At 31.2% G+C, this 18476-nt stretch overlaps 1 protein-coding gene across 1 annotated transcript; it reads left to right on the top strand.

Moving 5' to 3' along the window:
* The first annotated feature begins 10003 nt into the window (after window positions 1–10003).
* On the top strand, window positions 10004–18389 carry LOC141666418 (microtubule-associated protein 70-2-like). The gene is made up of 11 exons (XM_074472413.1): window positions 10004–10433; window positions 10587–10672; window positions 14080–14145; window positions 14228–14398; window positions 14507–14677; window positions 14771–14926; window positions 15031–15177; window positions 15306–15377; window positions 15469–15999; window positions 16076–16263; window positions 17845–18389. Exons 1-11 carry the CDS (start codon window positions 10196–10198, stop codon window positions 17882–17884), a joined length of 1866 nt encoding a protein of 621 aa, XP_074328514.1. The 5' UTR covers window positions 10004–10195; the 3' UTR covers window positions 17885–18389.
* Window positions 18390–18476: the final 87 nt, after the last annotated feature.

Here is an 18476-nt window from a genome sequence, read left to right on the forward strand (position 1 = left end):
ACCCCCCTCTGTGTTGTATTCATTATCTAACATGGAGTTGTACAGCTTTTAATCGCAGAGCATCGGCCTCTTTTTGCTTCGCCCTGGCCTCTTCCTCCTTTTTGGCATATTCATTTTCTTTTGCATTGCCCTTCTATGCATCTAATTTGTTTCCAGGATCTTTAGAAGTGAGGCTTCTTCTTCGGGTGTCAACTTGATGACTCAATCAACGTCAACCAAGGAAAATGTTTGTCCCCCGTCGCGAGGAGTGAAACCAGGTGGTGGTGATTGTTCGTGGGTTGGGTTTGTCATCTTCTCAATATCTCGTTACAATTATCATATTTTGCCATATACGGCGCCATATGTTATTCCCATATTCCTTCGGTTTGAAGAACAGCCTTCAACGGGTCAAGAACGTCTTTCGGTTATGACCTGAAAAGGAAGAAAATGTTAGAAATTTTCCCCCCGATTCACCTCCGGTGTGAGAATCTGTAATTTAGATGTAAAGTGGGTTTTTTGGAAATACAAGAATGTAGAGTGTTGTGAGGGTATGTGTGTTCAATTGTGTGTTTCTTACATTACATGGGTATTTATACCCAAACTCGTAATAAATGCTCGTTCGTTACGCAAGAAATACGGACGAACGTTGGAGGAGTGAAATGAGGGTGTTTTGAGCCATGAAGATTCCCAACGGTAGAGTGGAGTATTGGGCTTCAGCCTTAATAGCTGTGTGGGCCTTCAGCCCAATGACTCTAAAGCTTAATGGGTTTTCGTTCGTTGGGCCTTATTGGGCCTATAGCTATCAGGTGTCATAAGTAATATTGAAGAAAAATAACGTACGAATATATATTATAATTATTTTGATAACTCGATGTTGACAACTTCCATTGATAATTCCCTTGTAGATATTCTAACTAGTATCTACACTTTAGATGATATTTTTAAATGAGCCTCCAAGTTTCAAAACGAAACAGGTATAAGACGGGACAATAATGTTAATAGTCCGATTAAATATCGTTCATGAATTAACTAGGTAATGAGGAATTAATCAGAAATAATTTAATATGATATATATATAAATTTCAATATATGAAATTTTAATTATTCTAATTATATATATATATTATATACTATCTAAAAATATGTGCGATGCACATACTTTTTATAATATTACATGATTTTTTAAAATTTTAATCTGAATTTAATTCTTAAATTTTTATTTATTATTTCTAAATGATATAATTTAATGATAAATATATTAATCTATGTTCATGACTTTTTTCAGAAGAGGTATGTGAAAAAGTAATATTACTCATTCAATGATATATTTTATTCATATTTCTGCTTTTGATCACAATTTTTTTAATTAAAAGTTAAGTTAGTTGAGATCAATAATATACAAATTATGTTTACTCTGATATTAACTTCTCTTCAACTTTAAATTAATAGTTTACAATATTTTATCTTAACCCAAGATCCATTACACTGATCAAATCACTATAATTTTTTTAAATCCGGATCAATATGATAATTTTGTTTTAGCTCGGAAGGATTTTATTTAAGTTAGTCGAATTATATTTTAATTTTGATTTTATTTTATTTTGGATCAACTGTATAATGTGCTTTTAGCCTCGATGAATAATATATTTATTTTATTTTAACCCGGTTCAATAGCATAATTTTATTAGAAGGATAAATATTATTTGTTACTTTATTTTAGCTCGAGACACATTATACCAATCAAATCCAACTAACTATATTAGTTTGTTTTAAATTTTATTTTAACCCAGTTGAAGAATATAATTTAATTTTAACTCAAATGAAAAGTGTAGATTATTTTAGAATAATAATAATTAAATTGATTATTATAGTATATATCATTTTAGAATTTAGTTAAATAAAAATAAATTTAGTAGAATAAGTTTATTTCAATATTAAGTTAAATAATTTAGACCTCGATATGAATCATAATTTAAATTGGTATAACAAGTTAACTTAAATATCGATTAAAATAATATAGAGTTCGAGATTAGTTAAAATTCAAATTGGTGGGGGTTGACCTTAATATGAATTAAAATTTATTTGAAAAAAGAGGTTGCCTTTAATATCGATTAGAATAATATATAGTTGGATATGAATTTGAATTTATATATGAATTTGACTTCAATATCTATCGAAATTAAAATGACTGACCGATCAACCGTCTAAACTTGCAATGTTTGTTTATTGTAATATAATATAAATATATAAATGTTATTATTATTATTTTACTTTATAAAATAGACTTCCCCGCCATATTTGGAGAAGTTTTAACCGGAATAAATAGAATAGATAACGTGTTATAGTTGTTTTAACCGGAATAAATAGAAAAGATAACGTGTTTTATAGTTGTTTTTTTTGTTTTTTCCTATTTTAAATATATTATTAAGGCTAATAAAACTTTTAAATAAGGGTAATTTGGTAAAATCTGCGTGTACCAAAAAATATGTACCGACAATAAAATTTTTAATATTTCATCTATTATAATATAGTATAGATTTATACAAATAAATATTAAAAATATGTAATATTATTAAAGTAACTATAATTCTTAAGATTATGAATTGAGGTTAATTTGGGATGAAAAATTAAGAAAGTTGATTATTTTATCATTTAAAATAGTAATTATGTATACGAGAATCATTTTTATTTAATATTCTACAAATTAATAATTTTAAAATTTTAAAATTTATATATATTTTTTATTTTTTTACCAATGAGGCCGATTTTTAATCGATTAAACCGATTTTTGACCGATTAATTTTATTTTTTCCGAAAAGATTTTTATAAAAACTTATTTATGACCCAATTTTTTAAAAATTTATTTTTATACCGAACTGTTATTAATCAACGATTAATCTCGATTAATTTCTGACTTTAACGACATCGAGCAATGACACTAATGTTGATCCTTTTATGCAAATCCTGATTTTCTTACACATTTGCTATTTTTTTTTACAAAATATGCATTGTTACATAAGCTTTTTCGCCCCCCTCAAAAATTGGGTTGGCATTAAATGTTACTCTGGGATGAAAAATGATGTTAAATGTCACTTTTAGAAATTATGGTTTAAAATATCATTTCAAGACGTTATATTCTGCAACGTTTGGATAACATTATGTATCTTTTTTTTTTAAACCACGCCACACGCTACATCATGTAGCGTTGTGTGCTTTGATTTATTTATTTTTTTTAATTTTTAATCCGCCATAATTTAGTGTTTTGGCACCAAAACAATATACCATGTAACATTTTGTCCCCAATATATTACTTCATTTAGCGTTTTGCACAATTTTTTTTAAAATAAATAATTTTAAACTCAAATAAAAAATTGCTAAACCCTAAAATAATAATAAATTGTTCTAAATTGTTTATAAACCCCAAAAAGGAATTTGTGAACCTAAAATATTAAAAATTATTAAATTAAATTTCACTTTAAAAATTTAAAATTATTTAATTTAAAGTTTATGTTTTTGTTTGCTAGGACCCTAAATCATAGATTTAACTGGGATTTATGCTAAAGGCCCTAAACCATGAAACCTAAATCACTCCAACTTTTATTAGTTTTTTAAATATTCTTAAAAACCAAACGGGGATCGATGAACCCTAAAATGTTAAAAATTATATAATTATATGTCTCTTTTATTCAAACTTTTAATATTTCTAAAATCCAAAATAAAATTATTTAACCCTGAAAAATTGGGGAAAAAAATAAATTATGGTACATCCATAAATTTTAAGAAATTAGTTTAAAAATATTAGATACTCAATCATTGTCATATTAGAGTAGTTAGGATTAGGATTTACTTGTTAAATCTATGTCTTAATGTACTATGTTTCCATTTTTAATGAAAGTTATGATTCTTGTCTGAAAGTTCTGATTCCTGTCTTGAAATCTCTTGTTTGTGTAATAATTACTATGTGCTTATATCTATATTAAATTTTATCTTCTCTGTAATAATGCTTGCAACTAAAATATCTTACAATGTATTTGTCTAATAAAACTCCAAAGAGATACAGTTGTTCAATGCATTACAGGTCTAATAGAAGACATCAACAGGGAATTCAAATCATCAATTCACAAGTATTAGTGCTAAAACTGCAGCTAAAACACTTCAAAACCAAACTGTGGTTTACCCAGGCACAACAACACAAACACAAACTCAAACACAATCCCACTCAGGTGACTCTTAAAAGCCACCTGTTTTACAAAAGGACAGCAATTTCATGATGATCTTCAGATTGTTCTGTTGTTTGAGAAAAGAATCCACCAAACATGAAAGTTTATCAGTTTATTGAATATTTTATGAGTGTTTCTCTTGCACCTTCATGTGCACAAACAGTCTTCACAGACTGAAAGGTTTGAGAGTAGTACTCCTAAGGGGGAGTTATCTAAATCCTCTCCAATTCAATTGGAGGTTCCTCAAGAAGGAACAACTCCCCTCATAACTCTAGCAGAAGCTACCTTAGCAGTCAAAGCTAGAAAAATAATTGCCTATGACAATGTCATAAGAAGGGCAATCTTATCACATTTATGTGACAGTGCTCTGCAAGGTGCACAAAGGTTTGAGGCTGGTGTACATGACAGTAACCCAGTCAAATCCTCTCCAATTCAAATGGAGGTTCCCACTACATGTGGTGGACAACACACTGTCACAACCACAGAGCAATCTGTGAGTCAAACTGTGACCCTAGTCATAGATGCTTATGCACTCATTTTTTTTGGTGAAATGAGTATGATTAGCCCTATACGGTCTTCCTCTAATCATATGATCACATATTACCTCTTCTCAGCCACCTCGTATTTATGTAGATCAAACAACATTTGAGCCTTTCATGTGAGGATAAGAGAAAAGATTGAGTGAAAAACAAAGAATAAGAGAGGCAGGATCCTTCTTGGCAAAAGGAGAGGTAGATGAATGTATGAATTTAGTAATCCTTGTGAGGGAACTCTGACTCTCAAAAGTCATGAGACTAGTGTAGTGAGAATTGGCGAGACTACTTATTCAAAAGAACAGATAGCTTAGGACTTTTATCACTAACAGACTTTTTCTGCAGATCTAAGTGAAACTTCTATTTTTTGATAAACTCATCACCATGAATCTCAGTGAATCTTGAAGCTGCAGACAGTGTTCCAAATGGACAATGACAGCAGCTTGAACAATGTGCATTTAGCCGGGTCTTTCTTCCTGAAGATAATATCAAAAAGGGGGAGAATATATCTAAATGTCAAAACAGCTAAAGGATGCTGAATAAATCTAAATGCAACTCAACAAAAGAAGACCTGATGGGAAATTGGTTTTGGTTTCTGTACTTGGATAAAGTTTTGACATCATCAATCAGAACTTGTGCATAATTTCATAATGAACAAGTTGGGGGAGATTGTAATATATAATAGATGATGTCAAAGATTACTGGAACTAATAATGTCATCAACATCTATGATCTGAGTTTATCAGAAGATCAGAAGAGTTGAAGGCAGCAGGCAAGAGCAGAATATCAAAAGATGGAAAATTTCTGAATGTAAAAGCTGGTTCTTTGTCAAGATACAGGATAAGGATGTTAGCAAGTTATCCTAAGCCAAATTTGCTGAAACTAATAGAGGCTCTAACTGACACCCCCTTCCTAGAAGAATTGGAAATACTTGTGCAGATTAAGAACATAATTGAGAAAGGATCAGACAGCTCAGTCTTTATTTAATTATTGTAAATTATCAAATGTTCAATGTACAAGTGTTGTATGAGCTTTTGTATTGTTTTGTTTTCATTATTTAACTTGGGGTTAGTCTTGTTAACATGCATGAATTTGTGATAAGCAATCTTCTCACAAATTGGGGGAGATTGTTGTGTACGACATGCATGTATCATAACAAGACTAAGTCATACTGACAACCCTAAGATTAGTTGTATTATAACCTTAATCTGTAATTCATACTTGTAACACTTAATGTCTGTAAAATGTAAATGGAGCAGATTGGAGCATTTTTCCCTAAACAGTGTCAAGCCTAAGAATTCTATCTGGAAGAAGATCAAGAAGGTCATGCCTCAGAAGAATTATGAAAAAGCTTGGAGTTGAATAAATATGTTTGGTGAAAAACATTCTAAGTCAAGATCTCTACAAATCACAGAATTAGTGTTATAGAGAAGTCATTCGAGAACTCAGAAAGACCTATCGAGAACTCAGAAGGACCTATCGAGAACTCAAGAATTGTCTATCGAGAACTCAGAAAATGCTATTGGAGAAATCGATAAGTCAGATACCCATTCGAGAACTCAGAGATATCGACAAGTATACATTCATTAGAGAACTCTGAGTTATCGATAAGCCAAAGTCCATTAGAGAACTCTGAGTTATCGATAAACCAAAATTCACTAGAGAACTCAGAGTTGTCGATAAGTCAAGTCAATAATGAAGTTTCAAAGATAAAAACAAGTCAACATGCCTATCGAGATGTCGAGTTCTCTACAGCTCAATTGAAGATCTCGAAGTGAAGAAATTTCTCTAAGTACAGAATTGCAGAACAGTTTAATATTCAAAGTTGCAAATCAACAAACAATTCACACAGCTGGATTGACAAGTCTACAAAAAGCAGCTTGAGAGATGCGCAAGATCAATGACAAAGATTAACTGACAGAGGCGATTAAAGTAAACACGGGATGCTAAAGATATGCTAAGCCAGAAATGGAAGATTTGTTTTTCTATAAATAGAAATGACAAATGACAGTTTAGAAAAGCTAATAGCATATTTATTACATACTGTGTAAACCAGTAGTTGACTGAGTTATAAAGTTAACACTGGTCCTCTAGTTAAAAAAAGATAACAATCGAGATAGAAAATTGTGTGCTCTCTCTCAAGAAAGAAGCTAAGTTCTAAAACAAGAACTTAGAAATTTCGTAGCAAAACACTGCTCGATTTTTAATACAAAATTAAGTGAGTTTTGAATATCTTTATTTTACATATTCGCACAGTTATTTATGTTTAACATCTATTCTATTAAATCATTGATAATAACCAACTGCTAAAGCCAAGGTCGATCAAAATCAAACATTTAAGTCAAAACACATTCACCCCCCTCTGTGTTGCATTCATACCTAACATCTTGTCTTAGTTTCAAAATGCTACACGATAGTCCGTTATGGAATGATATTTTGGGTCACAATTTTCAAAAGTGTCATTTTGAACATTTTTTTATTGAAATAGTGACATTTTGGGCCCGTCACACACACACACACATATATATATATTATATAAATATTAATATATTTAATTTTATTTATTATGATTATACATATACAATTGTTATGTATATATGCAAATAATTTTTAAAATATGTAATATTTTCAAAGTAAATATAATTTTTAAGATCATGAATTGAGGTTAATTTGAGATGAAAAATTAAGAAAGTTGATTATCTAATTATTTAAAATAGTTATTATGTATACGAAAATAATATATTTTTTTAATATTTTGGAAATTGTTACTTTTTTAATTTTTAATTTCTCTTTACCAATGAGGCCGATTTTTAACCGATTAACCCTATTTTTAACCAATTAATACAATTTTTCAGAACCAATTTTGAAAAAAATAATATTTGACCCAATTTTCGATTAACCAATTTATTTTCCTACCGAAATATGATTAATCAGTGATTAACTTTCAGAACACCAGCCGTTTACACTAGTGTTGATCATTTTCCACAAATCCTAATTTTCTTACACATTTCCTATTCTTCTTTTTACAAAATTTACACTGTTACATAAGCTTTTTTTATGCCCTCCAAAATTAAAAAATATCAAAGATAGTATTTGAAAATATTAATTTCATTTTAAATTCGAAATTTCAATTCTTTAATTTGAAATATAGAATTTCAGTTTCAATTTTTTGTTTGGAAACTTAAGAAATTGAATATCAAAACTTTATTTTTAGCATTATTCTAATATTTAAAATATATATTTTTTAATATTTATGACGGAGAATTGAAATATTAATTTTAAATATATATATATATATCACGATAAATTGCTGAGAATTTTTTTTTTTGAAAACTTATTGGTAAAAAAGTTCCTAAGAAACATTTTCCTGGAAATTTTCCGTTCTAGGAAATTCTTGCGATAAATAATTTCATGTGGAAAAGGTTTTCACGAAAAATGTTTTTGGTAAATATTTTTTAGGGTAAAATTTCTCAAAGAAAAAAATTCTTGAGAAACGTTACCGAGAAAAAAATATTGGAAATAAAATTCCAAAGAAATGTTTATCGAAAAACATTTCCGAGAAAAAAGTCCCAAGAATTGTTTCTTGGGGAAAATTTTTTCGAGAAAAAGTCATCGGGAAAAGTCTCTCTAGAAAAAATTCTCGATAGTTATTTCTCCCGGAAAAAAATTTTGAGAAAAATTAGGGGGGGAAATATTCCGAGAAAAGTTTCTCAGAAAAATTTCCCGAAAAAGTTTTTTTTTTGGGAAAATTCCTTAGAAAAATACCTGAGGAAAAAATTCTCGAAAAATGTTTCTCGGGAAATTTTTTGCGAGAAAAAATTAACGGGAAAAAAATTTCGAGAAAAAATATTTGGGAAAAAATTGATGAGAAAAAAATCTTGGAAAAAAATTCCTGAAAAAAAAATTCCCAAGAAAAATTTATCGGGAAAAATTTTCGAGATAAAATTCTTTGGAAAAAATTACATAGAAAAATTTCTCTCGAAAAAAATTATGAGAAAAAGTTATTAGGAAAAAATTTCTGTGAAAAAATTTCACGAGCAAAGTTTCTCAGGAAAAAAATCACGAGAAAAATTTCCCGTGAAAAAATTATCGGAGCCCGCAAAAGTTGGTTAAACAGGGGATAATTATCCTCTTGGTCAAATATTCTAATTCTACGAGAGGAGAGGAGAATTTATGATTATAGGAGTCTGTCGCTTAAGTGCAGTTTAATTTTGGTTCACGTGATTTGCAGGTTACTGCGTGAACCCGTGGGCTTTACCCAGTACGCATCCAAAGGATAGCGGCTGCCGGTTTACCACGATAAAAAAATATCGGAAAACGTTTCTTGGGAAAAATTCTCGGTAAAATTTTTCAAAATATTTTTTAGGGAAAAGTTTTTCCTAAAAAAAATCTCTAGAATTCTCGAGAAAAAATTTCTCGAGAAGTTTTTTTTTGTCATAAAATTTTTGGGAAAAATTAAAGTTGTTCTATAATTATTTTGGATTTGAACAAATTTCATATTCTTACTAATTATCAAACAAATGATTCGATCAAAATCAGGATTTAAAATGAAATATATGTATAGAAACAAGACACAAAAGTGTTACTCCCTCCGTTCCATTGGGATATATACATGCACTGTTTGCACGTATTTCGATACTTCTATAAAATATAATTTCATAATATTTTTTTCAATTTTTTTTGAATAAAAATTTATACATAAAACTTTAATTTTAAAAAAATAATTTAAAAATATATTATGAAATACTTTAAACGAGTATTGAAAAGTCAGCCAAAAAGTTATGTATAGAATCTAATGAGACAGAGGGAGTAGTCAAAACGACCTGTAATCATTGTTCTAAAAATCCCTGATTTTTAAAAAAATCTCCGATTAATCCCCGATTAATCCTTAAAAAATATTTGGCCGATCTATTTTTTAAAATTCTATTAATATTTATAAATTAATTTTGAATTATATATTTCATAATAAATAAGATAAATATATTAAATATTATTAAAATATTTAAATATATCCGATTTTTGTTCAGATTAATCCCTCCGATTAATCCCTAATCGATACTCAAACCGATTAGTACCCATTACCGATTTTTACAATTATACCTGTAATACATCAGCTCGAATTGCATCAAAAGAAAATGGCAAAGCCTCCACCACCACAGTCACAAAACGAGTCTAAACAAAAAGAATATTTATGTTATTTATTTATTTACACGCTCTTCCGAAACAAATCTTACTGGCACACTATTTTACTATAAATACTCCCTAAAGTGTAGACAAAATCTCAGAATCACGATGCATACTTAAATTAACAGTCTGTACAGCACCACCAGCACACAAGCTCACCATTTACAAACCTCCCAACTCATCATACATACGTAAACCTAATCTCTATTTGCATAGCGTCATTTTAACTTGTTTATATTGTGTTACGTAATTGAATAGAGAGCTTGAGTCAGATCCAATATGACTGATCTTTCCGGCGACGAAGCTTCACTGTCGGTTACGCCGGAATTTTATTCCGGTCATATTAACGAAAATGTGCCGTTGACGGCGTCTACGTCGTTCAGAGAAGGAAGGAGTGCTACGAGGAGGCGAGCGCCGATGAGGCCACCGAGTTTAGATGCTGATGAGTTTTTTAATTTGATGCACGGCTCGGATCCGGTTAAAATCGAACTTAATCGGTTAGAGAATGAAGTTCGAGGTGAGCGAGTCATGTTTATCTCTTGTTATCGATAAATTAATACGATTTTTTTAATCATTTAGAGAGGTTTTACGGTATGTTGTTTTGTGGCTTGAATAATTTCATTAGTATTGTTTGTTACGGTGTCGTTTTTGTGTGTGTGCGCGCACGCAGATAAGGACAGAGAGTTAAGTGAAGCTCAAGCTGAGATAAAGGCGCTAAAATTGTCGGAGCGCCTTCGTGAAAAAGCAGTAGAAGAGGTGCGTGTTTCTGTTTTTTTTTTGTTTTCTAATGCATAGAATGGCCAATATTACGAAGTTCTGCACATAATCATTGATTTTATTATAGAATTTTATCAAAAATTGTAATATAAAATTTGATTCCAACGTAGAATAATAATTATATTTATATATTATAAAATGTTTAACACTTGAAACTGAGAGTGAAAAAAGATTTCAAATTTGATTTTACTATAGAATAATTTTGGATAATCACTTTGAACTATTTCATTAATTTCCAGTAAATTTTTAAAGGAAAAAATTGTGCAACTTCAGTTTTTGATTTAGTAATTGAAATTTATAATTACATATAATGAAAAATAAAATAAATATGCGTATTATATATGCTTATATAATTGTTCTCCACAAAACTCTATACTAGGGAGTCCTCGAACAATGCCAACCCTTGTTAAAGATAATTGCCAAGTACGTAGTTCTATGTTAGAAGCTAAATTTAGCCTTTGCAAGGCAATGTCATTTACGCGTTTAATGTCGATGAATCGAAGTGCAACACTATATGGAAACACGAAATATTTAGAACATTAGTTTAATGTTTGTTTCTATTTTGTATTTATTGTCGGCTCATGTTACTATCTACAATTTGTAATCAGGATTCTACCATACTAGCCGTTGTAAATTCTATCTTCTCTCTTCAAAATTTAGATCTTAGTTCCTTTGATTTTATATAAGATATTAAGTGCATTACCCCCAATTTGGGAGAAAATGGTCTAAAATATCATAATCCAACAAAATGGCCTTTACTATCACTTAGAAACGCAAGAAAAGAATGCGTTAACACTTTTTTACAAAATCTGTTGTTTTCCTTATTGGGCCTGAGAGATGGGCCTTTGATTTTTTATGATTAATGCATTTTGAATAAGCGTTTAACAAGTCATAACGCATAAAACAGTGACGTTTATGCCATAAACGCATGATTTATATGCGTTTTTCAAAAAAAAATTATAATTATTTTTTAAATAAAAATATGTATTTTAAAATTAATAAAAACGCAAATTGCAATTGCGTTTTTTTAAAACGCATTTAAAAAAAGTGATTTTGAGTGATAAAAAAGGCCATATTTTACCACGTGTGAGATTTTGGGCCTTTTCCCCCTAAATTGTGATATTAAGGGCCATCAGCCAAAATAACATTACGTTTCTTCTACATTTTTTCTTTTCTATTATAAATTCTCTGGCAGGTTGATCCTCACCTCAGAGATAAATAATTAATTTAAATAATTAGCAAAAGTTACTTAGTAGGAACCACACCGATTTTAACAGGATAGGATTTAGCTCTCAAGATGTTCAAATTAAGAAATTATGAATTGATATATATTAGATTAAAATGAAGATTGATATGTGTTTCTTTGGCGATAAGTTCTATTTCAAGTTTTGAAGTACTTAGACTTGGTCCTAGCATGTATCTGGTTTTATCCTACCAGGTCATAACCCGGTTTTGTACTTGTCAGGTCAAACTGGGGTAAAAATTAGATTAATCGAAAAAAAATTGGATTAGAATAAAATATTAAAAAAAGAGAGTAAAGGTCTAAAAGAAGGCCTTGAAGTGAATACTAGTTTCTAATAAAAAAGATAATTTTTAAGCATTTTAAATGTTGAGATAATAGTCCTGACAAAAAGAAATTATTGAGATAATAGTAAAAGATTTACTAATATTATAACTAATTATGTCGCCATCAACATATCCCCATAATTTTGCACCATGAAGGTAAGGCTTAATTTGTCTCAACCATATCAAGTAATTGGTTTCAGTGAGTTTAGTGAATTGAGCTGTGTTTTGAGAGGGAAAAGAAGCAGAAAGAGGAGCCATGAGATATAGTTAAAAGATGAAGATAGAAAAGAAGAAAGGAAGAGTGAAGGATCTTAGTCTTAGACCTAGGCTGATACCATATAGAAATTGTTTTTCCTTGTCTTATTTGTTGTATATGTTGTACATTATATAGCTGAGTATTTGCATAATTAGAGGAGAGATTTACAACAATAATAAATCTATATGATTACATAATCAAAACAGTTCCTGATCTGTAGCTATATTTAAATTCAAAATAGATCAGAATTATGATGATTTGATTGTAGCAGTGGTTTGAATGATGGGCTGATTCTCTGCAATAACTTTAATAATGTCGTATATCAATTATAAAATATTAAAATTTACATACATATTAAAATTAAAATTTAGTATTTTGATATATCCGATTTTAAATGGATTACTCTTTCCGAGTACTTTTATGATAAAAGTAATATAAGAACTCATTCTGAAAATGAACATGAACTTATATTATATCAAAAGTTTCAAGGAAGATCAGAAGTAAAGAAGTGTAACAATGAGCCTAACACGTCTATTTATACTAAAATAATTACAAAGGAGCAATAATTAGAATTATTTTTTTAGTAATTTACAATATGTTGTGTGACTAGTTGTTTGCTCGGCTTTTCTTTCTTAAATGATTTTTTTTTTCAGGATTCTTAAATAATTTGGTTTATCACGATTTGTTGACTACTCATGGGTGTCATAGCAGGATGTCGTACCAAAATAACCACTTTTGGGGCTTAATTGTTCAAAATGCCTAAATGCATGGTGTTCCACCTAATATATCCACGGAATACGCATCTAGGAGATGCGCATTTGTTTTTTAATTTTTTTACAAAGAATACGCATTACATAATTGCATAATCGTTTTTGTATTGTAGTGCATTCGCATTCGTAGAATGCGTATACCCTCAAAAACTAAAATGGAGCACGCATGTCCAGCACGCTTGTTCGTCCAGCACGCTTGTTCTGTTTAAATATTAAAAATAGGAATAAGCATGTCCATCATGCGTGTACAACGGGTATTTTGGGCACTGTTCAGGGTCTTTAGGTATTCTGGGTAGTTGAAACCCAAAAATGAGGTATTTTGGTCATTATTTCGTCATAATATTATGACTTTAATGCAATTATCCTCCATTAATTGAACAAATCTTGAATATTTTTTTTAATAAATGCATTATCAGTTAAAACACACAACCAAACATAAAAAGAGAAAATAACGTATTAATTAAATTAAATAATACATTAATAATCTACTGCTAAAACGCGTGTTAAGCTGTTTTATCATTTAATTTCGATTTTAGTTTTAAGTTATAATTCATGTCTCTATGCTACAGCTGTCTGTTATATTGAAATTGCACCCTTCTATAGGTTTTGTCTTTTCCATCATGTTTGTATGGTTTTTTTTTGATATAATTCAGTCAGCAGTTATATCCTAACAACTTTAGCAATTTCTATTTCTATGTTATCCTTTGACCGATTTAAATTTTATTCTAGAGCTTTTTCTTTCTTGATACAAGAAGAAAGCTTATTATTTTTTGAATATTTTTCTTGCATCTTAGCTAAGCGAAGAATTGGAAAAAGTGGACGAAAAGCTCAAGTTGACGGAATCTGTTCTCGAAAGCAAAGTATTGATTGAAACTCACGTACCATTAAAATGCATATCTTCATTCGTCCGATAATATTAATAACATAATTCTTTTGTGACAGAATCTTGAAATTAAGAAAATCAACGATGAAAAGAAGGCCTCAATGGCCGCTCAGTTTGCAGCAGAAGCCACTCTTCGAAGGGTTCATGCTGCTCAAAAGGATGATGATATGCCTCCTATTGAAGCCATCCTTGCACCGTTGGAGGCTGAGCTTAAGCTTGCTCGTCAGGAGGTATACTTCTCTTGTCCTCGAATTTCACATTGTTCCCCAGGCCAAATACTTTTAATGCAGTGTATTCTTATGCAAATATGCGAATCGCTTATACTCTTGCTTTTCCAGATTGTAAATCTCCAGGACGACAACAGAGCTTTGGATCGCCTCACTAAATCAAAAGAGGCCGCTTTGCTGGAGGCGGAAAGAACTGTTCAAGTTGCTCTAGCAAAGGCTTCTATGGTGGACGATCTGCAAAATAAGAACCAAGAATTAATGAAGCAGATAGAAATTTGCCAGGTATCGTGGTTGTCAATCCTCTAAAATTAAGTTATTGTGATCTGTGCTGGTCTATGAATCAAAATTAAAAAATCTTTTTTGCTTGACTAATAGGAAGAAAATAAAATCTTGGACAGAATGCTTCGCCAAAAAGTTGCTGAAGTTGAAAAGTTCACTCAAACTGTTCGCGAGCTAGAAGAAGATGTACTTGCAGGAGGTGCTGCTGCAAATGCTGTCAGGGAATACCAAAGAAAAGTTCAAGAGATGAATGTAATAAAATAATACAAAAGTTTACCAATTATTTTAATTTCTGAATGTTCGTTCGTATATTAATAAATGACCGTCAATGCAAATATAATCATTTTAATATACAGGAAGAAAGAAAAACTCTAGACAGGGAGCTGGCACGTGCAAAAGTAACAGCAAACAGGGTAGCAGTAGTGGTAGCTAATGAATGGAAAGATGCCAATGACAAAGTTATGCCGGTAAAACAATGGCTAGAAGAAAGAAGATTCATGCAGGTATGATTACTTATGTCAGTCTTAACTTCAATTTTAAAACTATATTTAATTCTATCTCCTGTGGAACCTGCCCTTGTTGTTTCTCCCACTTGTAAATTGTAACTAATATTGGAAACAACGTTTTACAGGGAGAAATGCAACAGTTACGAGACAAGCTTACTATATCCGAACGAGCTGCAAGATCTGAAGCTCAGTTGAAAGTAATAACTTGCTGTTAGTTCTGAAATCATATCAAAATTACTAATTATATTATTCCTTGCAATCTAATTCTAATTACTTTCACGACTTCAGGACAAATATCAACTGCGTCTAAAAGTACTAGAAGAGACTCTGAGATCGCCAAACACTAGCAGTCGGAACATACCAGATGGAAGAAGCACAAGCAATGGTTTGTCACGTCGGCAGTCATTTGGAGGAGCTGATAACATCTCTAAATTGTCCTCAAATGGATTCTTACCTCGAAGGTCACCATCATTTCAGTTGAGATCATCTGGCACTAGCACAATGCTGAGGCATGCAAAGGGTACTTCGAAGTCGTTTGATGGTGGTACACGCTCATTGGATGAGGATAAATCCCTTTTAAATGGCTCAGGTCCTAGTTTTAACCATGGCCAACACTGTGAGGAAACTAGGAACACTGAGACACACGATAGTTCCTGGAAAACAAATGTTAATGATAAACCCACTGATTTCACAGCAGCTGAAAAAGAGGAAACTGTGCCTGTTGTGTTGTATGATTTGCTACAAAAAGAGGTTGTGACTTTGAGGAAAGCTAGTCACGAGAAGGATCAAAATCTCAAAGACAAGAATGATGCAATTGAGGTTGACCTTCCTTCCTCTGACATTATTATGTGCTAATATTTTTTATTTTTTTGGAAATCATTAATTTTATTCCCAGATGTTAGGAAAGAAGGTTGATACCTTAACAAAGGCAATGGAGGTTGAGGGAAAAAAGATGAGAAGGGAGGTGGCTGCCAAGGAAAAGGAGGTGGCATCCATGCGTGTCGATAAAGAACATGAGAGTAGGGCCAACAAATTAGGAAATGTCAAAGTCCCTGTGAGTAATTCACAGCTACTACCGGGAAGGTATGTTGTTTGGTACTCTTAAAAAGTGCGCTTATATACACGTCTAAAGAAGCTTAATAATGATGCAAACTGGAACCATTTCCCTGCTGTTCTTGGTTACCAACACAAGAAAGCTGTTAGTTATACGGTTGCAATTTGTTGTTTGTGCAATTCATTGTTTGTCCACTTTGCAGTCTAATTTTTATATATATATGCTATTCTCTAGATCTAGGACTACTAGCTCCAATTGAGCAAATTACTAACTTCCAACTCAGCCTGCTTAGAATAAATTGATATTGGAACATGCTGTACCTTTTTTTTCTGCATTTAGATCTTGGGGTGAAACTGCTTGAGCTTTATGAATATTGTTTCGCCTCAGTACCACTGGGTACTGAGATATAGTTGATTTAGAGTGACATAATTTAGAGTCTACCTTACACTTTCATATTAGGACCAATTAATGGAAATGCAAATGCGTTTCTCTGACTCTTTGACGTGTTTGAAGTCTGCTTTTACTAAAGATCCGTGTTTATCCTATCCATTGAATTCTGTACTCTATGTTGGTTTAGGAGGTTAGCTAATGATTATCTTATGGAACTTGTATCCCATACATTATACTTAATTTGTTGGAACAAGTTGAAATTCTATTCTAATCCAGTTAATTGTCTAACGGAAGTCTATTTGGCACGTTGACATGGTTGTATCATGCTTACATATACATAAATACATCTCATTGTCACCATTTCTGTAGTTCAAAGTTATTCCCACCAGGTTAAGGCATTCACCAATTAAAGTGCATCATTCCATTAACCTCTCTCACGAAAACTTTTCGATATTCTTTAGACCTAGTATGGACTTTCTGAACAACTTGCTAAACTAAAACTTGCATTTCCAATATCCAAGAAAAGAGAGAAAAAGACAAATATGCTTGTCTGTATATAGTTTAGTTATACAGATTATATTCGTGTTGACGTATCTTTACTACTCTCTTTTGATCTCAAATTTAGCGGAAATTATAAAATGAAGATTTTTTTTTTGTGGAGTGATGGTGTAGTTTATATTCATTTGTTTGTGCACTTCATCTGCAGCATGAGGTATACAAAGACCTGTCACCATGCCAAATTAGCACTAGGTTCACATACTAATAAATAAATGGAAAAATTAATTTATGCAACCCAAAAACACATTTTTCAAAAAATAAATTAAAATTTAAGTCAAATCACGTATGTAGCAGAACTAAAAGCTTTAAATTTGTAGGCCACTTGTAGATGTAGACACTGTTATAACTTATAAATTGAGTGGGGCAGGGGCTAAGCCACATGGAGCTGAGGGCACTTCGTGGCCCATCCTAAAATTTCAATATGTATAACTTATATGCGTTACACTGAACAAATTTAAGTTGTCTGAGTTGGTTAATACGTGAGAATAAGGTTTCGTGTGAGGGAAGGTGAGTTGCAAATATTGATATCAACAAAAAGCAATAAGAAGATAAGCTTATATGTCACACCTGATTAATTAACCCGCTTAAGACGTAGCACATTTATCTTATATGATAGGGATTATCTTGGAACTAGTCCGATAACAAGTCCTTATAATTTGCAGAAGCATCTCGGGAGGTGGGTTGACAGGCAACCCTCAGTGACGTGCATCAGTCATCACTAATCGCAGAAATAAGAAGTTCTGCATGGGCATTGTCTACTAGGTCATTTTCTTCGTTTTGTTGTAAAGATAGTATTTTAGCATACATGTGGTTGATTATGTGTTACAACTACAGGTCGTTCTTCTATATTTCTAAAGTTTTCAAAAACTGAAAATGCTTTGAATGGAAGTGAAAGGTAGTGTAATTCTGATAGTAATTTGGTACCCATCTACTAAGAATTGGCAAGAAAGAAAATGAGAAGGAAGTTGAAAGTCAAGCTAAGTATTTGCCAGACTTTATCCTGTGAAAATGGTTGATTGTTTAGGCCTTGGGATTCTGGTTGGTGTTATTTGTTAGTTTAGTACCCTGGGGTCTTCCCTTCTCTTTTAACGGCATGTAGTCTATACTCTATATTTTTAATCAGCAGCTAGAATTGTTTTATATACAGTTTACCCAGGCTTGTCAGTGTGTTCACAATCAGGTAAAAAATGAGTATATCTGTGATTCAGTGATTGCATTTTTATTCTTCAGCTGGTTGTTTCTATTGCGCTGCACTGTTTTATACACACTTGTATAAAGTTGTCCAGTAGTGCTT

This window comes from Apium graveolens, chromosome 6 (assembly GCF_009905375.1).
Source record: "Apium graveolens cultivar Ventura chromosome 6, ASM990537v1, whole genome shotgun sequence".
NCBI lineage: Eukaryota > Viridiplantae > Streptophyta > Magnoliopsida > Apiales > Apiaceae > Apium > Apium graveolens.

Coding starts and splice junctions, on each gene's coding strand:
- LOC141666418 (XM_074472413.1), top strand. CDS start 10,196: ATGACTGATCTTTCCGGCGACGAAGCTTCACTGTCGGTTACGCCGGAA. Junction 14,678..14,770: donor AGCAGATAGAAATTTGCCAG/GTATCGTGGTTG, acceptor CTTGACTAATAG/GAAGAAAATAAAATCTTGGA. Junction 15,378..15,468: donor GATCTGAAGCTCAGTTGAAA/GTAATAACTTGC, acceptor TCACGACTTCAG/GACAAATATCAACTGCGTCT.